The following is a 24,804-nucleotide window of genomic DNA, read 5'->3' as shown; positions in this document are numbered from 1 at the left end:
TCTGCCCGACCTGGAGACACGCCCCCGGCGGAGTCGTTGATTGGGATATCGCGACATCCCCCCCCCAGCGGCAGACTCCGTCGAGTGGTGGCTAGGCCATGATTCTCCGCGCTTGTCATCAGGACAGGCGGCACGGCTCGAGAACAACTAGGAGTCGGACCCTGGAAATCTCGACCCGTTGGGTTTTGTTTCTGCTCTCGTTTCTTCCCCCTCCCCTCTCTCTGTCTCGCTGTCCGTCTCTTTTGCCCTGGCCGAGCTGAAATCGGACCCGTTGGGCAGTGAGTCCCAGGGCCTGCTGTCTCCCAATTTCCCAATTTCGAATTCCTAACCGCCGGTGACGTAGGCCAGATACCTGGTGGGAAAGCGAGCTCCCTGTCAGCCTTGGCCCTATCCCTTGCCCTCGGGGACGCTCATAGCAATTCCTAGTTTCTGCTTGGAGCCCAAGGTGGCACACACACGAAAAAAGGAGAGCGCCGGAGCCAAGGGGAGGGGAGCAAAAGAAGAAAAGAAAATGTGACAGATACACACACCCACACCCGCATATACATACATACCTACATACATACATAGCCATACGTAAAGGGGGAGAGAGGGTCTGTTTCCCATGTGTCCTGCGTAAGACTACGGAAACAAATCACGTGCGGCGTAGCGGTACATGACCCGGACAGCGAGAAACCTGGTGCAAGTTGTTGTTCATCGTATTGAATTTGGTTGGCCCAGCGATGGTGAGCACCGAGGTGTTACCGTCATGCGAGCTGATGTGTTCTGCTACTCACAGACCAGCCACTTGCCCGTTCCACGGTATGGCGTGAGGAGTGGACGGCCAACCCCGTCTCCCATCGCATACACGACGATTCGGTATCTACGGTATGAACTGGTATGGTTCACTTCACCTTTTTTTATGCATCTATTTTATACATCACCGCCTATCGGAAACATTGTTAAGATGGGTATTTATCGTAGCATGTCGGACAACCCATGCAAAGCTAGCGCCCACGCATCTGGAACCCCAGAAGTGCGATGTCCGGTAGTGGCTTTTCGGAAGAGGGTCTTCTTCTTATCTGGAGAGATGGAGAGAGTCCGAGACAGAGACAAGACGAAGACTTGTGCGAGGGAGCAGAAGGAGTCTTGATCTCGATGGTATGCAGCTCCCTCTGGCTGGGACGGTGAGGTGGACATAAGTAGGTATGCAAGCGCACAAAAACCTGCTCTCTCACGTTCTCTCGCTCTCTCTCTCACTCCGCCGATCATCCGTCGGGGTATGCTGTGTTTACGTATTACTAGTCTGGCGGCGCCATCACGAACGGCACTGCTGCCATTCGCGCGATGAGCTCTCAAAAGTAAGATCTCTAGTCCGTGTCAGCTTGGGACATTGTTCCCGACGCCTCCAATTCTACCGAAATACATGGCGTAGGTAATAATAATGATGATGCTGATGATGCACGTATACATATAATATGTGTCTGCGACGAGTGATTATTGATGATTTCAATGCGGCAGCGTGGCAGAGAGAGGGAGATGCGTATATGTAGACAGCTGATAGGGCAGCACAAAACCACATCCGTTCACAACGCAGAGACAAACCTGCCTACCAGGCGATATATATATGTACGTAAGTAAAGTGATATCTACCTATGTATAGTATAGCTATGCACAATGTGTAGAGTGTATCCATAGCATGTGTATTTGTATGTATCTGTATCTGCGCGTGAAAAAAAAGAGGAAAAACCCGCATTGTGAGAGTCGCATGCATCTTAATACGACAGCAGGGGAAAAGATGGGATACAACGCATCGATCGCTGTAGGCATCTACCGATATTGCTAATCGCCCTGCAAAGGGGTGCCACTCTCCGCCACCAACTCGACTCTGCTCCTCACAGTACCAACATGTGGACTGGAATGGGGCCGCTCGCGCATGCAGGCGAGATCCATTTATGTATTTATTATTATTATTATCTCCTTCTTTTTTCCCCCATTGCCCACTGGTGAGAGAGTCCTGCCCTGGTCCCTTACTACCTCCTAAGTGTACATACCTACATACGCATATGTAGAAACCTACGTTAGGAAATGGACATGTACCTTAGGAGGTTAGGTAGCTAACCTCTCTCTCTCTCTCTCTTATACCTTGGGTAGTATCCCGTACACGCATAGGGGTTCCCTATACTACCTACCTCCTAGGTAAGTACATCCTACCCTATATGTACGTATGTTGCGTACGTAGGTGGATGGACACAGACAATATGTAGGTCGACACAGACCACAGATACAGACCACAGGCCACGGACACGGGCAGCGGACACAGACACGAACAACGCCTGTCCTGATCTGGTCTCACCCACCTCGCGGCCAGCGCCATTGGCGACTCAACGAGGGCCAGGATGGGGTCCGTGTCAGGCTGGGAAACGTCGCGGACACAGACGCAGAAAAGCGTGTGGCTCGGGAGGGCCCATGGCGCGTCTGCGGTTGGCTTCTTTGGGCTGGCCACACGTCAAATAAATCCCATAGAATCCCATATATCTCGATAGTATTGTGTGTATTTTGCCCATGCGCCGTGCTGGCGAGGGCTATCGTCAATGATTGCCGTAAAATATGGATTACTAGACCGGGTCTCTTTCCCTTTCTCTGCTTCCGTCTCCCTCCCCCTATCGCTTACCGCATGGCTATATATTGTTTCGTATGGCGCTGGCCTGCGTTGCACGTACCATACTGTATGGATGGGCCGGGGGGGGGGAAGGGGGGGTGGTTGAACGAGTGGAGCCGGAGGGGGGTAAGGAGTACGTGAAGTGGCGGATGAAGCAACGGGTTACGGATACAATGCGATATGTAGGGATAGCGGAGGGATGAAGGGAATGGGGAGGCGTAGATGGATGCATTGGTGTATATACACATTTGCACGTATTTATAGGTATTTATCTACAGGCCTGTGTAGATACCTCCAAGTACCTATGCTGATACCTTCACAATGGGAGAAGTACCCTCCAAGTATTGATCTTACGCATTGCCCTATATCAGGTAGTTGTATTACGTTAGATAGGTACCTAGCTAGTACCTTATATGTTATGCAGTTATGCATACGTTGCGAGGTTAGTTACGTACCTGCCTATCTCAATACAGTCCGCAACTCCGAAACCCTTCAACTCTCTACGGCTGTAAGTGTAGAATGGATCAACATGTGTGTATATATGTATGTATGCACATGTGTAGATGCGTGCAAGTGCTCGCAAGTGCGAATGTAGACTTACCCGCCGCGTATAATCCGTCAGAATCAAGTCTACCGCCATCCACCGAGTCAGGGTAGCCAGACAGGTAGGTACCTGTAGATGGCCAGACACGATCCCGCAGCCCTCGTCCGCCAGCAAGCCGGCGCCCCTCCTCCGCCCTCACGACCCTCTCGATCGGGAAATTCAAAAGGGATTTGCAAAACTGGGAAGAATTGGTAAGTCGGGTAGGGCAGAAAGGGCACGCAACGACGTCATAGGCCAGCAAAGAATCGTGTCCGATAGGCCTCAGGGGGGGGGTGATGAGGGCTTGGAGTGGCTGATCACACACAGACACGCACCGAACACGCGCACACGCACACAGATATCAGGGCTTAAATTTTTTTTTCTCCCGTCACTCGATCTTCCCCGTCTTTTTCCCTCCCTCTCTCTCTTTAAGTGCTGACTTGTCACCGGCCAGAGGAGAAGTGGCGAATATAAAGGGGTGGGCCGCGTACTATGGTCACCTGGCGCTCCTCCAATCATCTTACACGGATGCATTCATGCCCAACGTTGGGCAGGCGGGCATCTGATCCAGCCTCTCGCTGCCCCCTTTGCTCACCAGGTACACCTTTCGCTGGGAGCATGTACGATCCTGTCTGGTTACGGGTGGGCGTGTGGTGGCCGTGGGTGGGAACGCTGCCATCGGGTGGGCTAGGAGGATGCTATAGACCGATGTAGAGTCTTGTACCCCTTCGAGGACGACACTTTCGGGCTACTGTGGCTACATCTAGGCTACGGGACCCGTTGGGCAACGTTCGCCGCACCCATTGGGCGCCTTGGGTGACTCAAGTGTACGGACAGCGGCCTCCCTTGCAGAATTTTGCAGACATGATGCCAGCCAGACCCGGCGATGGGATCCTGGTCCAGCACGCGGTCCGCCGTCTTGTCTACGTATTGCAGGTCGCAGCGGCGGCAGACGGGGCCAGAGGGACCGGCTAGACTAGGCAGTCTGTGTGGGTTTCTACCACTTTCACACACCCCCCCCCCCCTCCCTCCGTCCGTCCCATCCCCAGGCACTGTTGAAGGACCCGTCAGCCTTCTTCTAACTGGGGCGTCTCCTGATGCTATGCTCGCCAGTCAAAACCAACAGGAGCCCTTTCTTCGCTACACGCCCGTTTGCCTCACCTTGTCTTATAATCCCTAGACAGACGACAACAAAAACCCTCACTACGCCCAGCGAGATGGTCCATCACCACAACGCACTCTCTCCTACGCAACAAACCGCAGTGATACCGCTGAGCTACGCGCATACATCGGTCACACTACTCTACCAATTCGACACGGAATACGACCAACTCCCTAGATAGAAAACACTACTTGAATAAGTAGTGGGAAAAAGCAAACCACCGACATGGACGGCAGAACCGGTCGATCCATGGACGCTGGATACGCCATTCCCGGCGGATTCCCAGCATATCCTGAGCCGCCTCGGCCCAGCTCACGACCTGCGACGGCGAGAGACTCTGAAGCGGAAACGATGTCGGTTAGCCGGACGACGTCCATGCCGATCCCGCCGAAAGGCATCTTGAAGAAGGCAAAGCCCCCACCGCCGCCACCGCGGCCGCAGGATCCTCTTGCCGCACGCTTCTACAGAATTCCCAGGCCTGAGCAGATGCACCCCCTATCACCCCCCGAATCACCCACCTACCCCTCGGACAACAACAGCTACAGCGGCGACTTCGACACCGATTCCCAGTCTACGTCGTCCAACCTCTCCAGCAACACCCAGGCCACGAGCGTCATATCCGATGCCCCCAGCAAGCCCAGCCGGCCATCTACTCTGGTTAGGCACGTACGCCACGCGCCTCTGCATACGAACCGGGTCAGGTCGCGGCCGCGGTCCTCCAAGGCGCCATCGGAATCCGGCCGGAGCTCGGTGAGCAAGAGCTCAGTGGGAAAGAGCTCCGCCCACAGCACCAAGAGCAAGAGAACGATTCACATCCAGTTCGTGCCGTCGACGACGAACACCGCCACGGCAAACACCGCCGTGCCGCGGAACTCTCCATCTCAATCCAAGGAGCTCCAGCTGGCTCGGCGCCCCGACAGAAGCCTCGTGCGTAAGCTTGAGCAGCTAGAGTCGGAGACCGAGACTCTACGCAGGGACTTGGACGATGCCTCAACGCAGCTGACGACCAGGGGGCAGCAGAATATGGAGATCGTGCGGGCCCTTAACCTGGAGCGGAATACCAAAGAGCTCATCCTCCGAGACCTGCACGAGCAGAGGCGGATATCGGACGATTTCCGCGTCGACTTCCAGTTGCAGCAGGACGAGCTGCGGAAGGTCGAGAAGGATCGGGATAGTCTTAGGTATTCCCGTGACAAGCTCGAGAAGCAGGTCGCCATGCTCGAGAGGGAGCTGGCGGAGCGAGACGCCGATCGGCACCACCACGAGGACGAGCTTAGGCACGACATCGATGTCTTGGAATCCACCACCACAAACCTCGAGAGGCAGGTCGACTCCCGCGACCGAGAACTCAGGGAAGTATTGATCGAGCGCGACACGGCCTGGGACGAGTCCAGGAGGCTCCAGGCGCAGGTCAAGGCCCTCGAGACCGACCGAGTCCCGTTTAAGAAGTTTAGGGAGGCGATGGACGAGAAGGAGTCGCTGCGGGGTCAGATCAACAATGCACGCGGCGAGAAGGCCGCCCTCGACGAGAAGGTCAGGGGCATCGAACAAGAGATCGAGGTCCTCAAGCGGAAGATTGCAGAACTCGAACACGACAAGCAAGCCCTCGAATCCGACAAGCAGGCGCTCGAGTCCGATAAGAGAGCCCTTCAATCTGACAAGGAGGCACTTCAGTCCGACAAACAGGCCCTCGAGTCCGACAAGCAGGCTCTCGAAAAGGACAACTGGTTAGAGAAGGCTGGCAGTGACATACTCAGGAAGCAGCTAGATGCCGCCGAGTCCGAGAAGCGAGAGCTGAAGATTCAACTCGACGCTGCTAAGGCAGATCGGGACGATCTCGTGAAGAAACTCGACAACGCCAAGTACGACCTCGGCAAGCAGCTGGAGACGACCAAGGGCGATCTAGAGGAGCGATTGGAATCCTCGAGGCGGGAGCTCGAGAGGCAGGTCACGGGCTTCAGGGCCGAGTTAAGCGACAAGCAGACGCAGATCGACGGCCTGACTGCCGAGGTAGGCGGGTCCAAGGAGGCCAACTTCCTCCTCGCGTCGCAACGGCTCGAGCTCGACAACCAGCTGACGGAAGTGCGAGCCAACCTGGTCAACATGGAGAGCGAGCTCTCCGAGCTACGCGTGCGCAACAGCGTGCTCGAGACGGACAAGGAACAGCTCATCACTCGCACGGTCGACTTCGACAAGGTGAGCGACGATCTCAGCAAGCTGCGCCGGAAGAACGCAGACCTCGAGGCGCGCACTAGGGGCCTCGAGGCCGACGTCCACAGATACCAGGACACGACCAGGACCCTACGGGACGAGAAGGAGGGACTTGCGGCTCGCCTGAAAGCTGTCGAGCAGAATTCTGAGATCTCGAGGCTCGAGAGCAGCTTCCGGGAGCTCGAAGACAGGTTCTCGACGCTCGATCGGGAGAAGGCAGGCCTCCGGACGGAAGCCGACAAGGTCAGCCAGCTCGCGCAGGAGAAGGCCGAACTCGAGGCCAAGGCGCGGGGTCTGCAGGCGGAGGCGGACCAGGTCGCGACGCTGAAGCTCGAGAAGCTGAGTCTCGAGGCCAAGGTAGCGGAGCTGCGCGCCGAGGCGGCCAAGGTTCCCGGGCTGGCGGACCAGGTGCAGTCGCTGCTGGTGCGGCTGGACGTGACGAGCGAGCAGCTGAACAGCGCCAACGACCGGGCGGTCGAGCTGCTGCTGCACAAGTCTCAGGTCCAGCAGCCGTCGTCGAGCTGCAGCGGGCACAGCCGGTCGAAGTCGCGCAGCAGCTCGCGGGCGCCGAGCCACAAGCGGTCGCAGACGCGGTCGCCGTCGAGCAGCCTCATCTTCGTGCGCAACCCGGCCGACAAGAGCGGCGTGTACGTGACGACGCGCGACGCGCTGCGGACCAGCAGCAGCGGCAGCGATTGACTCTCTGAGGCTTCCTCGGTGGTCGAAGACAGCTACTGCAACTGCATCCACCAGCACGGGAAGCACGGTGACGGACCCTCGAAGACGAAGACAAAGTCCAACCCGAAATCTTGGAGCTCGCATAGATGAAGGAGACCAAGGAAGAAGAGATATGCCACGCACACCTCGCCACACACACACACATACATACACTATATACACAACCCCATGCCATTCCCATGCCATCATTACCACCACCGCCGCCGCCGCCGCAGACCGCTCTGCCACACGCCGCATCACGACTACACCACACTACGCAAACACACGATCCGGCTACTGGCACAACTACTGCTCACTAACATAACCACCGATATCGCTAACACTGCCGATATCCACGCCTGCGGACGAAGCACGAGCTACGAATAGCTATTCACGAAACGAAACCTGAAGAGTGGTTTGGAAAAGGGGAAAGGCAAAAGGGGGAAAACACCCACCAAAGCAAACGAAGCACGACACAAGCAGAGAGACGAGCACGACGAAGAACGAGGGACGAGGGACGAGGGAAACACGACACGAGGAGATGCGATGCTATGCGATGCGATGCGACGTGAAGAGATCAGGATTCTTTCCTCGTTTTTTTCTTTATCTATCATCTCCTTGCCTGTTCCATGATTTCTACCTCTCCTATCTCGCGCCTGTTCACCAGGAGCACGTCCGCAACTTGTTTTTTTTTTCGGGGCCGAGGTTCCAGCTCTGATTTTCGGTCTTTGGGGTCTTGGGTCGAAGCGCTCTCTCCATCATCTCTCTCCCTCTTCGCTCTTGCACTGACTTGCTAGTCGCAAGTCTTACTTACTCCCCCCCCCTATACCACACATACACACGCACGCATAATGTACACATAGAAAAGAAGAAAAAAAAAAGCAATCCCCCTCTTCTCTACCTCTCTTCCTCCATATCTCGCCTTTTTATCCTTTGTTCCCACTCTCCTTTGTCGAGCCAAGAAAACAAACCAAATGCATAAAAAAAAACGAAGCAACCATGTCCGCAATGTATTTCCTCTCCCCACCATCATCCCCACCTAACACTTTGTCGGTGTGTGTGTGTGCAGTGCGTACCTGTGTATTAAGTGAGCGAAGGAGAGCGAGCAAGAGAGCGATCGAGCGCCTGTCATATTACGTGTAGAATTTGTTTTATTTTTACATTTATTTTTTCTCTCGTACTCTTTCCTTTTCTAATCTCTAGGGGGGTGGGCGGGGCATCAGCATCAGCATCATTACCATCGCATTGATATCTTGTCACCACGTGTAAATCCATCCTCTTTTCCCATCTTCTTGGGTCCTTTTCTTTTTTTTTTTCTTCTTCTTCCTCGGCGAATCATAGGCTGTGTATCCGGCGGGCAGGGCAGGGAGACCGGAGCAATATCTAGACAACAAATTAATGAGCACAAGCTCTAGTGGGGGGGCGATTACATGCAAGGGGCGGGCGAGAGCGAGCGAGCGAGCGTCGGGAGGCCGAGAATGAAAGGGGGAAGTGAGAGAGCAGAGCGAGAAAATCGGGTCATAAAGAAGGGAAGAAGACCAGGATGGGGCGGGAATTTGTCGGTTTGGTTGTCCTGAACAAGCGGTCATAGAATTGGAAATGGTAATTTTTAAAGTCTTATTACTCTCCGTCATCATAACTTGGTTCCTCTCGCAAACGCCTGTGCGTGATAATTGTAGTGGGTATGCGTAGGCGGTAATAGTACGATGGATGGCACTGTGTAGGTTGGATACTAGACTTACCTCTCAGCATCATTGCGGCGGTAAAGTGAGTGCATAACATGCTGCCTGCGCACATAGAGACCATTCCTGATGCATACATAAGTGCATAACCCTAGGATCGTGTTGCTGGTCTGCGAGGATGTTGACTTACCTATCGACCAGCAATTCATATCACCAACCATTCACTCAACCCTCCCGGCCGGCATTCCCCGTCCGAGATGTCGGCCCATCCATTCCCCGTGCTAGCCGGGCCCCCGGGTACGCGACACCGCACATCCCATACGCACCGCCTCCACACGTGCGTACAGTGCGATTATACATGTCGACGTGCACATATACTTACGTATGCACTTGACCAAGTAGGCAACTCGGAGCTATGTGCAGTACCTCTCTCTCCCCTCCTCTCACCCTCTCTCGCTCTCGCTCTCGCTCCCTTCTGGGCGCGTCGCACTAGGTAGCTCTACCTTCTCGCTCGCACGTGTGGAGCCGGCTCGAGACGGGATGGCGGGATGGCTGGAGGCTCGGGGAGAACGCACACGTAGCACAGCACGCACACCTAGCGTCCCACGCGACGCCCCGTCTTACCACCTAGGTATATCGACTGACCGACCGGCAGACAGACAGACTGAGGGAAGTAGGTAAGGTAGAGCGAGGTGGGGGGGCAAGGGCGCCGAGAGAGCACTACGAACGAACGATGGACACAGTACGCAAACGGGAGCCGCTCGCCTTTTCCCCCCTTCGCGCTACCGCTGCTGCTGCTACTGCTGCTGCTGCGCGCACACGTCTCCTCGCGGCCCTGTCTCGCGCGCAACGCGGCCGCGATACGACTCGGCGCGGGCCACCTGTCACCGCGCGACGGGGGAGAGAGAGGTGGAGGGGGGGGTTGCAGGGCAGGGAGGGGACCGGGTTGGCTCGCTGACCCTGCCTCACCGTCCTGACCTGGCGACGTCGTCGTGTCCAGCGTGGAGGGCTGTCCTGGCCGTCCCCGCACGTGCTAGGTATGTACGTACTACGTGCGTGTGCGTTGCGTTGCGTCGCGTTCGGTCCGTACTGTACGGGCAGCAGCAGGAAGAGGAGGAGGAGGAGGAGGAGCAGGCCGGCGGCCATCTCATCGCCATCGCCATCTCGTCCCATCGTCCCATTCTCTCGTCTTGCCGGTCCGCCGGGCGCGCGCCCCAGCCAGTGCGTGTGTGGGCGGGAGGCATTGGCTGCCGCGATCGATAGTCGCCGCGATAGCCACATCCTTTTACAACTGACAGATGACCCGCCGCCCCCCTCCCCTCTCTATCGTCTCCTTCTTCTTCGTCTTCGCCGCCCCCCTGCTTCTTCCCCACCGCCATCCATCAACCCGTCGTTCGCCCTGCCCCCCCCCCCCCTCTTCTTACCGCTCCACTCCGCTCCACTGCGACAGCGTCTCGCCCCTCTTTCCCCGCAAGAACCGCAAATCCCGTGGACGAACGGGAGGTCGAGGTATGTACATGGGTAGCCAGGTATCTAAGGTAGGTATTGATGTAGTTGTGGCAGAGGCGGAGCGGCTCCGTGCCCGTGCATACACGTACATATTATACCTAACTATTGTGATACGTACGCGCGCAGAAGACGACCTTGGACGGGTGCTGGTGCTGGTGCTGGTGGCACCCGGCGGTAGGGTGTACGGAGTCGCATAGCTGCAACTGGGAAAAAACTCCACTTTTCGGTACGTATACCCTAGGGGTGTGGTAGGTAGGTAGGAAGGTATAGGAATATTTAATTATACGTAGGGAAGGAGCTACCCTCTGGTTAGTCGGCTAATAGGTAGATCTTAACCTAAAAAAAACTAGCGTTTCTCTATCCCCTTTATTTCCTATAATAACTCCCGGTAAGTTATTACCTTTTAATTGGTTTTTTAAATACGCGTAATTAGATTCCATTAAAAATTCTATTAGTTTTAAAATCTTTATAATAATCTATACATATTAATATTAAGTATAGGTCTAGGGATAGAGATTTTAGAACTATGGTTTTAAATGGTACTTATACGAGCTTATACGAGCTTAGGCGGACGTATATAGGTTAGTTTATTACTTATATATATTTTTATAGATCGAAATAAGTTATAAAAAGTAAGATTAAGATTATATAAGCGAAAACGAGCTAGAATAGCTATGTCCGACGGCGTTCTAGCCCTATACTACTAATCCTAGGCGGGTATGGAGCTATAGCGCCCCGTAGAGCTAGTCGATAATAAGAATACGCTCGCGCTAACTAGTTAGGTAGTCGATTAGTTCCGTATAAGTAAGTATAATGATATACGAGAATTAATCGAGGGTTAAGAGGTAAGTTATAGATAGATTAAGTCCGTACGGCTTTAATTAATTCCGTTTAAGACCTTATACGCCTAGTAAAGCTTAAGGAGCTCCGAGAAAGGGGCGGCCGTATATTACCTAAGCTCGAGCTAAATCGCTAGTAGAAGATATCGGCCCTCGCGGCCTTTATTACGCTTACTTAAGTTAATATAAATTCGTATAAGTAATATACGAATAAGAAGTTACGTAATCCGTATAAGGATTACGTAACGAGGGATTCGGATTAATTTAATAACGCTTATATAAATTATTAATTTTCTAGTACGGCGTTTACGTATTCCTTCTATAAAAGTATATATCCCTATAAGCTTAATCGGGTCCGTATAGGTCTATGATGGTTGGTTAACGATCGAGGAGAGTTAATTAAGTACTATGTATCTATTACGTAACGCCTATAGGCATATAAGGATCAACCTAATCCTCTACCTATAACAAGAGGTAGTTATAAGAGATAGACATTTTAATATAACTAATCTTACCCTATCGTTTCTTACCTATTTATTATTTACTTTACTTTACCTTACGTACGTACCTATTAATATTAATTAATATTACTAGATAATTAGTAATATAGATTAGCAAGGTTAAAAGAGTTACTACTACTTTAATCGGGGGGATCCCCATTACCGTAATAATATAAGCGATACTAGCAAAAGAAGAATTTTCCTACTACCTTTTATTACTATCCGCCTCTTTTTAAAAACCTTTATATCCTACCTCTTTCTTTATTATTATATCGTAATAACCTCTACTCCTTCGTATTAATTCCTAGGAAACTACGTACCATATTAAACTTAAAGGTACCTAAAACCTCCGCCTAGGGAACTACTAAAAGAGAGATAGCCCCCTAATAATAGCGAATAAAGCCGGGACCTAGCGAATCTAGAAACCCCGTACCTATCTTTAGACGTAAACCGCTAGGAGGACCCCTAAAAGGCTAGGACCTAAGGGACGTAAAGAAACTCCGCGAGCTTCTTAGACTTATTATAGGACGACCGGACGCGATAATAATATAATTCGATCTATAAGTAGTTAGACGGTAATAGTTCGTACCGGAAACCGCTAACTTACGGTAAAAGGTAATATAAGCGCTAATAGTAATAACGGACTTCGAGGTAGTAAATATTAATACCTTAAACGTACGTATTATAAACGAAGCCCTCTACGACTATTAAATATTATTCCGGGGCTATAGGAAAGGGGAGTTCGAACTAATGCCCGCCGTCCTCTATTCGTTCCTACGAAATACTCTAATGAAGTAAGGTATTTACGTAGGAAGGAGTAACGCGAAATACTCCCGAAAACTCGCCGAATTAATACGAACGGGAAGCCTTCCGACCTAGAATTACTAGGAACTCTAAATAGCTAAGGTTAAGTAACTTAATACGCTAGTATAAAAAACGCTAACGATTAAAACTAACTAAGGAATAATATATCTTAAATTAATTACCCCTACCTTCCTTATTCGTTTTAAATAAGGCTTATCTTAGTTCGGATAGGTAATAACGGAGTCGTTTAAATAATAAACCCTTACTCCGCTCCGAAGGGCTACGTACGGAAGTAATCCCTCGTTTATTCCCGTTAATCCGTAGTTCGAAACCCCGCTTAGATATAGCTTTCTTTACCCTAGATCCCTTAACGAGCTAATACTAAGACTATAGTAGGTAGGATTAGCTAGGAGCTAGTAGGGATCGCTACCTAACCCCCCGCTAGCGCTTTAACCTAATTAACCGATTCCCCTTTCCCGAATCGATATCCCGGTAACGCTTAATAACCCCTCCCTTAAATAAAACGTACCTTTATTATAAGCGTTTAAGGTACCTCTGCCTTTCTAACTACCGTAGGTACCTTAGTTACCGTTATTCGCGCCTTCCCTTACTAGGTACCTATATCCGTATTTACCCCTAGGATATCCGCTATACGGATATCCGCTATATCCGCCGATAGGCTTTTAAACGGGCTACGGGCCGTATAGGCTATATAATCCATATAACCCGTAGATACTACCTTTCCTCCCCTAACTATATCTATCGATAAAAGGAAACGATCGGATAAGGGAAAGGATATAACCCCCCCGGGGAAATTAATATATTACCCCGGAACTAGGATATAATTAGTTTCCTAGAAACTAACTACTAATAAGCTACCTAAACGAAGGGACCCCCGGAAGACGCGGTTTCTTCTTACCGATAGGATAATCGCGTATACCGGGAACTAAGCTACTACCTTCGCTAGGACCTAAATCCCTTCGATAATTACCTATACCCGTCGGAAACTAAGAATAATAAACCTATTATAATATTCTACCTACGAGGGTACCGAATAAGCTATACCCCCTAACTATCGTAGGATACTTTAAGAAGGTATAGAATAAGGAGAATAATTACACGGAAGAGGTATACGACATCCTAGAGGATAAATTCCGGTTCTTCCTAAACGTTTATTATACTATTAGGATTCGATAAATATAATTCCATGCCGTATTCTCGATAATCCTATTAGGAAGAATAGCTATTTACTTCCTATATAACGTCCCTAGATATTAGTACTTTATTAATATATACGTCGCTATAAAGCGCTATTTTAATACGGAATAAAATAAGGTTTAGTATTACTACGACTAAACGGCTATTACCTTTTATAATACGAAGGCCGAGAAAGGTAATAAAGGTAAAACGGATCTAGAAATACTCTAAGCTATACTAAATAAGCTAGTACTATATTAAAGGGCTTTTGGTTTTAATTTTAAAGAAGAGTAATAATTAATCGCTACCGTTTACCGAACTTACCGTAATATTCCCTAATTATAATACGCCTTCTTCGAACCTTTTATACGATTCGAAAACATAGCTAATAAACTCCGTACTTTAATCGGTACCTATGAGAACCTTAAAGGGATACGATAGTTTACTATGGATAAAAATAGCGACGACGACGAAGGCGAATAATACTACGTCGACCGACGATATTACCGTAATAATAAAGGAGCTAGATATTACGATAATAGGAAAGAAAGAGGCCGTTTCGGATAATAACTACGAACCTAGAAAAGGAGATGCTAGATATATAAAAAGGAAGGATACTAGTCTACTAAACATTCTAAAAAGGAAAGGAAGGAAGTAAGGACGCGATAGAAAGCTAATAAGGATAAGCCTAAAGGTAACTACGTAACCTTCTTAGCTAATTACGAAGGAATTAACGAAAAAGAAGGAAACCCGGAAACTAAATAAAATAACGAACCCGATACCGACTAATACTTTAATAACGAATAATATATAATAGCCGTATACCTATCCGACCAAGCGTTCCGATATCGCGTTATCCCATACTCCTTATAAGAACCAGTTAATAACGCTATCTTCGTCCTCGATAGATACTCTAAGGATATTTTTTAAGGCATTATATCGGATATAGGTACGGTAAGAATATCTATTACTAGTAAGGGATAGTATCTTATTCTCGCTTAAGAATATCTAGAATAATAACTTAAGATTAATAATACCCGAATAGGAAAGGCGAATATCCGATTCGGAAACGGATTACTAATAAGCTTATTAAGGACCGTAATAGTTAATATACTATTCGGGAACGTCGAATTCTACGTAATAGAAATAAATACCCCATTTCTTTTATTACTTAAGGATATAAATCGTCTAAGCGTATACCTAAATAACGTTATTAACTAACTAATCTCTAAAGACGGTACGACGGTCCTAGTTACGCGTAAATGGAAGTACCCCTAGTTCTAACTCGGTAACAAAACCTATTTCGCCGTAGTATACCTTATAGAGATAGAATTATAACGCGTTTATACTAGGTTTAGCTATTTATTAATTAATAAACTATACGACCTACTTAATAAAGCCGGCTACGACGTCGCTATTAACGAAATTAAGGCTATTAATAAGTTCTATTATTACTACTAAATAAAGGACGCGTTACCCTAGAGATTTAAGTTTAGCCTTAAGGACTTAGATATAGACTTTAACTACGAGGTAATTACCGACATTATATATCTCGACGGCTAGTTAATATTCCACGCCGTAAATATAGCGACTAGGTTCTAAGCGGTAAGATTTATAAGAACGATTTCCGCTAGAAAAACCTAGGAAACTCTTAAGTAATATTAAATCGATACCTACCTAAGACCCCTAGACGTTATTACGTACGACGCCGGTACGAACTTCGATAGCGTAGAATTTCGTAACGAAGTACGACTAATGGAAGTTACTTATAAGTAAATACCGGTAAAAGTATATTAATCTATCGGTAAGGTTAAGGAATATTACGGCCCCGTCCGTAAAGCGTATAAAATTATTACGTAAAAAACGAAGGGGCTATCTAAGGCATTCCGCCTATAGGTAGCCGTTAAGGTAGTTAACGACATAGCCGGCCCGGACGGCCTTATCCCTACCCTTTTCGTCTTCGAGGCGTACCCCCGAATTAATATAAATTCGCTACTTACGGCATCCTAAACGTAGAAAGCCTAAGCTATCCAGAAGGCGATAGTAAAGGTTAAAAAGATTAAAGTATAAAGATCCGTCCGGAATATCCTTAATACGCGGAATAAACTAAATACTTTAAGGACGCTCCTAGTATAACTTCCCCTAGGCAGCGAAGTCCTAGTTTTCCGCGAAAAAGAAGGATAGTAAGGACTCCATAAAGTTATTACCGTTATAAATAAGGACGTAATAATCGAATTAATAAGGGAAATATTTACCTTTAGAAGCTCCTACGTTAAACCATATACCTAGCCTAAGGTTATATAACCAGAAGAAATAACGGTCGAAATATTATAACCTTAAATTAACCCCGATAAATACGAAGTTATCCTAAAAGAGGAGCTTACCGCGGCGTATATTAATACGAAGGAAAGGAACGATTACGCCCTAGTACTAAAACTACGAGTAATAAGAAGGATTACGATACCCGGTAACCTATATAAAGCATCCGATTTAAAGGAACTTAATGCGCTCTTTAACGATAGCGTTTTATAACCCGAGACCTAAAACGACTCGATCTATTAAGGGGCTACTATCTTTAAATTACGCATAATCCGCGAAATTAAAGGTAAAAATACCTTAACGCTATATAAGAAATCTAGATTAGTAGTTCAAGGATACGGAAACCACGAAAAAGAATTTATTATAACCTACGCGCCTACCATTTAAAGGGTAAGCTAAAGACTAATCCTAGTACTATCCCCGATACTCCGCTAACTTAAAATAAAAATAATAATCCGGGATATTATAATGGCCTATATATAATTAAAAACGCTAATATAACGAACGATCTTCGTACGCCTATTATCGGAACTAAAAACTAAATACCCCGAGGAAACGCTATTACGTATTATTAAGTTATTATATAGATTCGCGGAGGTAGGTATATACTAATTCGAAACCTACTCGAAGTATTATTAACGGGAGTTAAAAATAAAACCATCCGCGTTCGACCCATGCCTATTAATTACGGATGTTAATTAACCTTTCGGAATTATAGGTCTTTAAACGGACGATACCCTTAATATCGGTATATAAGAGTTCCTCGAATAGAAAAATAAGACACTCGCGAAGGTAAAGATTAAAGCGAAGCCTTAGAAGGTACTCGAACTAGAAATAACCGAAGATTTTAACGGATTACGCCTTAAATTCGACGACGATAGATACGGGCTTACTATAACCTAGAAAGGCTAGGTTAAAAAGTTAAGCCTATTAAACCTAAGGGCGACCGATATAGCCTAAAGGTTCGTCGAGTAACGAACGCGGGAAGCGTATATCTTATCGATTTATTAACCCGAAGTAGCCTTCGATTACTTTATAACGGCCTAATACGTTAACCCGGGGAATAAGGAAGCGAAGATCCTTAATAAAAGAATCGACTAATAAATAATTAATAAGAACCGAGGCCTTAGTTACGTTACCCTAAGTCCGAAGGACCTTCGCGTATACGTCTTCGTAAACGGATCGTTCGCTAATAATACCGATATAAGCTCCTAAATCGGTTACCTTATAATACTTAGGAACGAAGGACCTACCTTAAATACTAATAATAACATAATAAAAATTACCGGTAACGTAATCCACTAGTTATCGACTAAGTATAAAAGGGTTACCCGAAGCGTATTCGCTAGCGAGATTTACGGAATGGTCCAGGGTTTTAACGTTAGCTATATCATTTATCGGATAATTAATACGGTTCTCGGCCGACTATCCCTTCCGCGCGCGCCTCTTATATTATGTATTAATTCTCTATCGTTATATTAGTACCTAGTCCAGATAAGCAGCACTAGCGAAAAACGGCTAATAATCGATTTAATAGCCCTTAGGTAGTCGTACGAGAACCGAGAAATTAACGATATCCGTTAGATTAAAGATAACTATAACCCTACTAACGCTATAACGAAGGCATCGCTAAATAAGGCCATAAGAGCCTTAGTAAAAACCAACCAAATTAACCTAAAATTAAAAGGATAGGTAAAAAGGAAGTAGCAGTTCGTAATGGTTAATTACGAAAAGAAAATAGAGTAAGTAATGATTAGTTAACGATCGAGAAGAGTTAACTAAGTACTATATATCTATTACGTAACGCCTATAGGCATATAAGGATTAACCTAATCCTCTACCTATAACAGGAGGTAGTTACGAGAGACAGACATCTTAATATAACCAGTCTCACCCCATCGTTTCTTACCTATTTACTATTCACTTTGCTTTACCTTACGTACGTACCTACCAACAGTCTAACTTAACTAGGTACGGGTAAGAAGTCGAAAAAACGAGCCAGAACGAACGACGACGAATACGAGTAGGAGTAGGGCCCGCCCTAGCTAACCTAGGACGACCTCGTATAACTTACTACGAAAGACCTCGAACTTTATTAATAAATAATCGAAGACGAACTAATTAGTCGCGAGATTAATTATAGATCTAATAAGCGTCGACGATATTAAACGAGCCTATATAGGCTATATCTAGATTAGTAAAACAAAAAAACTACTTTAATAAGGTCTATATAAGCTCGATCGAGCTTATATAAGTAAATATAAATTAATATATCGTTTTACGTTTTATATTAAGGTTTTTACGTAATATTTAATTATTTATATATTTATATAATTATATAATTATATATTAAAGATAGATATAATATAAAATAATAAAATACTAAATATTATTAAGATTTATTTCCTTAGATAATATTAATTTTAAACTTATAAAAGAAATTATTATGAAAGGTAGTTTCTTTTCTTTTTAAACCGTTTTAATGAATTAAATAAATAAATATTATATTATATATATTAAAGGGGATATATAGAAAATAAAGAATATTTATATTATTATAATATGGTAGATTTAGGCTACGTAACCTTTTCGATATTTATTTATATAAATCGCGTACTTATATTTTTATTAATTAAACTTAGACCTATAGTTATTATAATAGCTATTAACTATTTACTTGTTTTTTATTATATCTTTTCTTGCTATTCTCCTTACCCTCTTTTTTTAGTCTTTCTTTTTCTAACTACTATTTTTAGTTAGCTAATTAACCGATTATAGTTATTTATAGTTATAATCTTAATTAATCGGTACTAGGTTAATTATTAGTAATTAAGTAGCCGTTTCGTACCTTTATTAACGTACCTACGTTACTTTTAATTAATAGCGATTACTTAATAGTTCGAACCGTAACTTTACCTTAGCCTTAAGAACAACCTTTTAAACGACCATTTTTTATAGTTAATAAGTTTAGGATTCGTCGATTAAAAGATCCCTAGAGCTTCGTTTAATTATAAGTTATTTTTATAGCTTTAGAATTACTTCGTAGTTTTTAAAATAAGCCTCTTTAGGTTAGGTATTAAGATTAATAGGGAGGGTAGATAACTATAACGACTATTTTAATAATTACGTCCTCTTATTAGCTTTTAATTAACTTACTTAAAAGTTCGTTCGCTAATTAATAAATCTATCTTATTCTTATTTCTTAATTATTTCTTTTAAAGGAGCTATACCCGTTTTATTTAGTCTCGTTTTCGTTTTTAATAATACTTAGATTGTAGTTTTTTTTTTTAGTTAATCTAATTCCGTTACCGCTACCTCTCCTTCCCTCTTTTTTTATAATATACGTTCGTATACGTTTAAAGGTAGTTAGTTCTTTCCGATCGATTTATTTTAATTATAAAAGGCTTACCGATATCTTTAATTACCCTTATTTTATTCCTATTAATTAATTACGGTATCTAGGAAGGTTTTTCTTTAATCGAAAGGTATTACGATACCTTTAATTATTATACGAAGATACTGATATATATTATACTTACGAACCTAATTAAGAACCTATCGATTAATACGAAAACCTATAAACGAAACCGATACGAAACGAATTAAATAAATATTAAATAAGATAACTTAGAAATAGTTATAAGGTAAGAACGAGTTATAAGATATTACCTAGAAATACTTTTTATCGCCTTTATTAATATATAATTAATAGGAAGAGCTTAGAAAGCCTTTAAAACTACGTATAAGGGAGGAATCGAGGGTTAAGGGAAGCCCGGTAGATATTACTAGACTAATAATAATTAAAAATAAGTTATAGGAGATTATTTCTTTATTTCTTACGGGAGCTACGTTTATTTTACCTACCTATTATAGTTCTTATTTTTTAATTATTAATTCCTATTATCTCTTAATAGCCTTAATAAACTTAACTTATTCTTAATTAATTATTATTAATTAAGATTAAGTCGATTAGGTTAGTTTATAATTATAGCTCCGTTAGCCTTATTATTATTAGACATTTCCTAATGTTTCTTATTATTTCCTATTAATTGTTAATTAAACTAGCTTCGCTTTTAATTAATAGCGATTAAATAAGTTTAGGATTAATTAAGTTTAAGATTAAGTATAGTTAGGTACGGCTATAGTTAGTTACCTATCCTATTACCTACTTATTATTATTATAATCGCTCTTAGTTAAAGACTTATATCTTCTTAACTTATCCTATTAACCTTTAATTAAATTAATTAGCTTTTAATTAATTAAGGTTAATTAGGATTAAGTTAATTAGGTTTAATAGGAAGCGAAATTATTATACCTATTATTATTAAGAATTTAATTACTCCTTAAGGAATAATTAAACTAAGGAAGCTATAGTAATATAGTAGATCTAAGCTACGTAGCCTTTTCGATATTTATTTATATAAGTCGTATATTTATATTTTTATTAATTAAACTTAGACCTATAGTTATTATAATTATAATTATTTATTTATTTCTTGCTATATCTTTTCTGGTTATTCTCGTTACCTTCCTTTTCTAGTCTTTCTTTTCTTAGCTATCGTTTTTAATTAACCGATTAACTAATTATAGCTATTTATAATTATAATCTAAGTTAATCGATACGAGGCTAGTTATTAATAATTAGGTAATCCTTTTTATATTTCTATTAACGTACTTACGCTATTTCTATTTAATATTTATATTAATAAAGATATATAATTTATATAAGATAATATTTAATATATATATATATATATATATATATATATATATTTATTTTATTTTATAATAATATCGGTTTTAAATTTTTACGTTAAATCATACGTTTTTAAAAGAAATTCGTAACGTAAGTATAAAGTATATATTAATTATCTTTATATAATAATTAATAATATTATAATACTTATTTAGTAAAAAAAAAAAAAACCTCTTCTCGTATTATAATTAATTAATAGATTTTTAGTAATTTTAAAACTTTATTAATAATAAATAAATATCTTTAAATATATACGAATATATACAAATATATATAAAGAATAATAATAACATAATAAAATTAATTCATAATTATTATTTAAACGTAGGTAAAAAATTAAAGATAAAGTTAAATAAAGATAAGTATAACTTCTTTAAAATAAATAAGTAAATAAAGATTAATAAACGAGTTTTTATATAAGTATTTTAAAAGTTATGAAAAAGGTATTAATTATTATATTATTATTCTAGCTACCGGCTTTTTTATTATTTTTAATTTAAAGATTAAAGTTAAAAGTTATTAAAATAGCTTTAAAGTTACGAAAATAACTCTTAATTATTAAACGTTTAAAAGATTTATTAATTAACGTATTATAGTAATATGGTAGAATTAATTTACATAACTTTTTAAATATATATTTATATAAGTTATATATTTAAATTTTTATTAATGAAAAGTAGATATTATAGTAATACGGTAGATCTAAGCTACGTAGTCTTCTAGATACGTATTTATATAAGTCGCGTACTTATACTTTCATTAATTAGATTTAAACCTATAATTATTACGATAGTTATTACTAGTTATAAATATTTATTCTTTTTTCGTTATACCTTTTTAAATACCTTATTACTTTTTTTTTAATTCTTTTCTTAACTATTATTTTAGTTAACCTATTAACGAATTATAATTATTTATAGCTATAATTTCAACTAATTAATATTAGGTTAGTTATTAATAATTAAGTAATCCTTATTTCGTATCTTAATTATAACGTACCTACGTTATTCTTATTTAATAACGATTACTTAGTAACTTAACCTTACCTTATTTTAAGAGCGACTTTTTATAATTATTTTTATAGTTAATAAGCTTAGGATTCGTCGATTAAGAAATTCCTTAATTTCTAACTATTTAGAAACTATTTTCGTAACTATAGAGTCGTTTTCGTAGCTTTTAAATTAAATCTTTTGAGATTAAATATTAAGATTAATATGAAGAAATAAACTACTATAACGACTATTAATAACTACGCTTTCTTATTAATTTTTAATTAACTTACTTAAAAGCTCGTTTACTAATTAATAAATCTATCTTATCCTCGTTTCTTAGTTATCTTTTTTAAAGGAATTATATCCGTTTTTATTTAATTTTATTTCTATTTTAAATAAATACTTAAATAATAATTTTTCGCTCTTAATTAATCTATTTCTAATACCGCTACCTACTCTTTTTTATATATTCGGATAAACTTAAAGGTATCCGTTCTTTATTAATTAATTTATTTTAACCATAAGAGGCTTACCGATAGCTTAATTACTTTTATTTATCTTATCCTTATTTTATTAAATTATATATAATATCTAAGATGGTTTTTCCTTTTTAATCGATAAGTATTACGATACTTTTAATTACTATAAGAAGATAACGATATATCTTATACCTATAAACTTAATTAAAATCCTACCGATTAATGTAAAAGACCTATATAAACGATAGCGCGATATGAAATAAATACGATACTAAATAAAATAACCTAGAAATAATTACAGGATAAGAGCGAATTATAGAATAATACCCGGAGATCCCTTTTATCGCCTTTACCGATATATAGTTAATAAGAAAAGCCGTAATAAGCTTTTAAAACTACGTATAAAAGAGGAATCAAAGGTTAAGGAAAGCCTAGTAAATATTATTAAACGAATAATAATTAAAAATTAAAAATAAATCATAATTAAGTATAAATAAAATATATTAATTTATTTATAGGATTAAAATTAATTTAAAGTATCCGTAATAACTATAGACGAAAATGATAGAAATTACGTTATATTAATTATTTTATAAGATTACTTTTTTCGTTTCTTACGAAAATTATATTTATTTTACTTACTTATTATAATTCTTATTTTCCGATTAATCTTTATTATTTCTTTATAATTCTAGTAAAATTAACTCGTTCCTAATTAATTAATATTAATTAAAAATAAACTAATTAAGTTAATATATAGGTTTATAACTCTATTAATTTAATTATTCTTATTAATTAATCTTTCCTATCGTTTTTTATTAATCGTTAATTAAATTAATTTAACTTTTAATTAATAATAATTAAATAAGTTCGGGATTAATTAAAATCAGATATAATTAGGTATAGTTATAGTTAATTACCTAGCTTACTACTTATTTATTATAATTATAATTACTTTATATTATTAGAATTATCTTATTTTCTTAACTTATCTTATTAACCTTTAATTAAATTAACTAACTTTTAATTAATTAAGGTTAATCGGAATTAGGTCATTTAAAATTAATAGGAAACGAAAGCTATTATACTTATTATTAGGAGTTTAATTACTTCTTATAGATTAATTAAACTAAGAAAATTATAGTAATATAGTAGATCTAAGTTACGTAGTTTTTTAAATACGTATTTATATAGGTTACGTATTTATATTTTCATTAGTTAGACTTAGATCTATAATTATTACTATAGTTATTATTAATTATAGTTATTTATTTATTTTTTATTATATCTTTATAACTATCTTATTACTTTTTATTTTTAATTCTTTCTTACCTACCGTTTTAATTAACCAATTAACCGATTATATATATTTATAGTTATAATTCAATTAATTAGTACTAAATTAATTATTAATAATTAGGGAGTACTTTTCGTACCTTTATTATAACGTATCTACGTTACGCCTACTTGCTATATAAATATTACTACTTTAAGTATTTATTTTCTTTTATTTTCTTTTAATTCTTTTTATTCTTAATTCTTTCTATCTCTTTTTAACTACCGTTTTTAATTAATTAATTAATTAATTTTAATTATTTATAACTATATTTTAACTTACTTAATATTTAGTTAATTATTAATAATTTAATTAATTAAATTATATAAATTCTTTTATTATTATATACTTATATTACTTATATTTAATATTTTAAATTTATTAATTATAAATATATATATAAAATATTCGCCCTTAAAATTAAAATGTTATTTTACTTTAATTTATTATATAATTATTATTAAATAAAAATTATATAAATATACTATAATAAAGTTATATTTAATATTAAAAAAATTAAAGTATAGTTATAAATAAATTTAATAAATTTATTTATTAATTAAAAATAATAATTAAAAAAATTAAGAAACTTAGAATTAAAAGAGGTTGAAAATAAAAGAAATTTAATATTATATATTATAATATTTCTTTTACAAATTATGTAATTTAATTTTATTATAGTATTATAAGTAAATTTTTATTTAATATAAAGATTTATAAATATAAAACTCTTTTATATAATAAAAACATTTTAAATAACTTATTATAAAATTATAAGAATATTTAAATAAATTTAAAAGATAATATTTTAAATATATTAATTATTTATAAAGTTAAGTTTTAAATATTCTTATTATAAATTTATTTATATAGTTAAAAAATTTATATAAATTAATTTATAATAAAAATAATAATTATAATAAGAATAATAAAATTTAATATTATAAATTATATTTGTATAAACCCGTATACGCGTCTACGGACTTATTTTAATTCTCATCTCTTTAAATAAGAGGATATATACTTACTATATTATCTATACGCGTTAATAAAATGCCGCGTCCTAGGCTTAACCT

General features: G+C 40.4%; 4 protein-coding genes across 4 annotated transcripts; 2 read left to right on the top strand and 2 right to left on the bottom strand.

Annotated features, from left to right (window-relative positions):
• Positions 1-2,598: 2,598 nt before the first annotated feature.
• GGS23DRAFT_363138 (uncharacterized protein) lies at positions 2,599-4,168 on the top strand. The gene is made up of 3 exons (XM_051513263.1): positions 2,599-3,184; positions 3,264-3,306; positions 3,679-4,168. The coding sequence occupies exons 1-3, from the start codon at positions 2,841-2,843 to the stop codon at positions 3,913-3,915; spliced, it is 624 nt and encodes a 207-aa protein (XP_051374686.1). The 5' UTR covers positions 2,599-2,840; the 3' UTR covers positions 3,916-4,168.
• GGS23DRAFT_363076 (uncharacterized protein) lies at positions 4,090-6,637 on the top strand. Its single transcript, XM_051513262.1, has 4 exons — positions 4,090-4,213; positions 4,405-6,059; positions 6,348-6,396; positions 6,476-6,637. The coding sequence occupies exons 2-4, from the start codon at positions 4,612-4,614 to the stop codon at positions 6,584-6,586; spliced, it is 1,608 nt and encodes a 535-aa protein (XP_051374685.1). The 5' UTR covers positions 4,090-4,213; positions 4,405-4,611; the 3' UTR covers positions 6,587-6,637.
• GGS23DRAFT_362979 (uncharacterized protein) lies at positions 6,638-7,714 on the bottom strand. Its single transcript, XM_051513260.1, has one exon. The coding sequence runs from the start codon at positions 7,570-7,572 to the stop codon at positions 6,688-6,690; it is 885 nt and encodes a 294-aa protein (XP_051374684.1). The 5' UTR covers positions 7,573-7,714; the 3' UTR covers positions 6,638-6,687.
• A 318-nt stretch (positions 7,715-8,032) lies between these two features.
• On the bottom strand, positions 8,033-8,489 carry GGS23DRAFT_363000 (uncharacterized protein). The gene is made up of 2 exons (XM_051513261.1): positions 8,452-8,489; positions 8,033-8,390 (listed from the first exon to the last, which is right to left on the bottom strand). Exon 2 carries the CDS (start codon positions 8,345-8,347, stop codon positions 8,138-8,140), a length of 210 nt encoding a protein of 69 aa, XP_051374683.1. The 5' UTR covers positions 8,348-8,390; positions 8,452-8,489; the 3' UTR covers positions 8,033-8,137.
• Between the last annotated feature and the right edge of the window lie 16,315 nt (positions 8,490-24,804).

This window comes from Durotheca rogersii, assembly GCF_024521655.1.
Source record: "Durotheca rogersii strain YMJ 92031201 chromosome Unknown GGS23scaffold_4, whole genome shotgun sequence".
NCBI lineage: Eukaryota > Fungi > Ascomycota > Sordariomycetes > Xylariales > Xylariaceae > Durotheca > Durotheca rogersii.
This window is presented reverse-complemented; position numbering and strand designations above follow the sequence as displayed.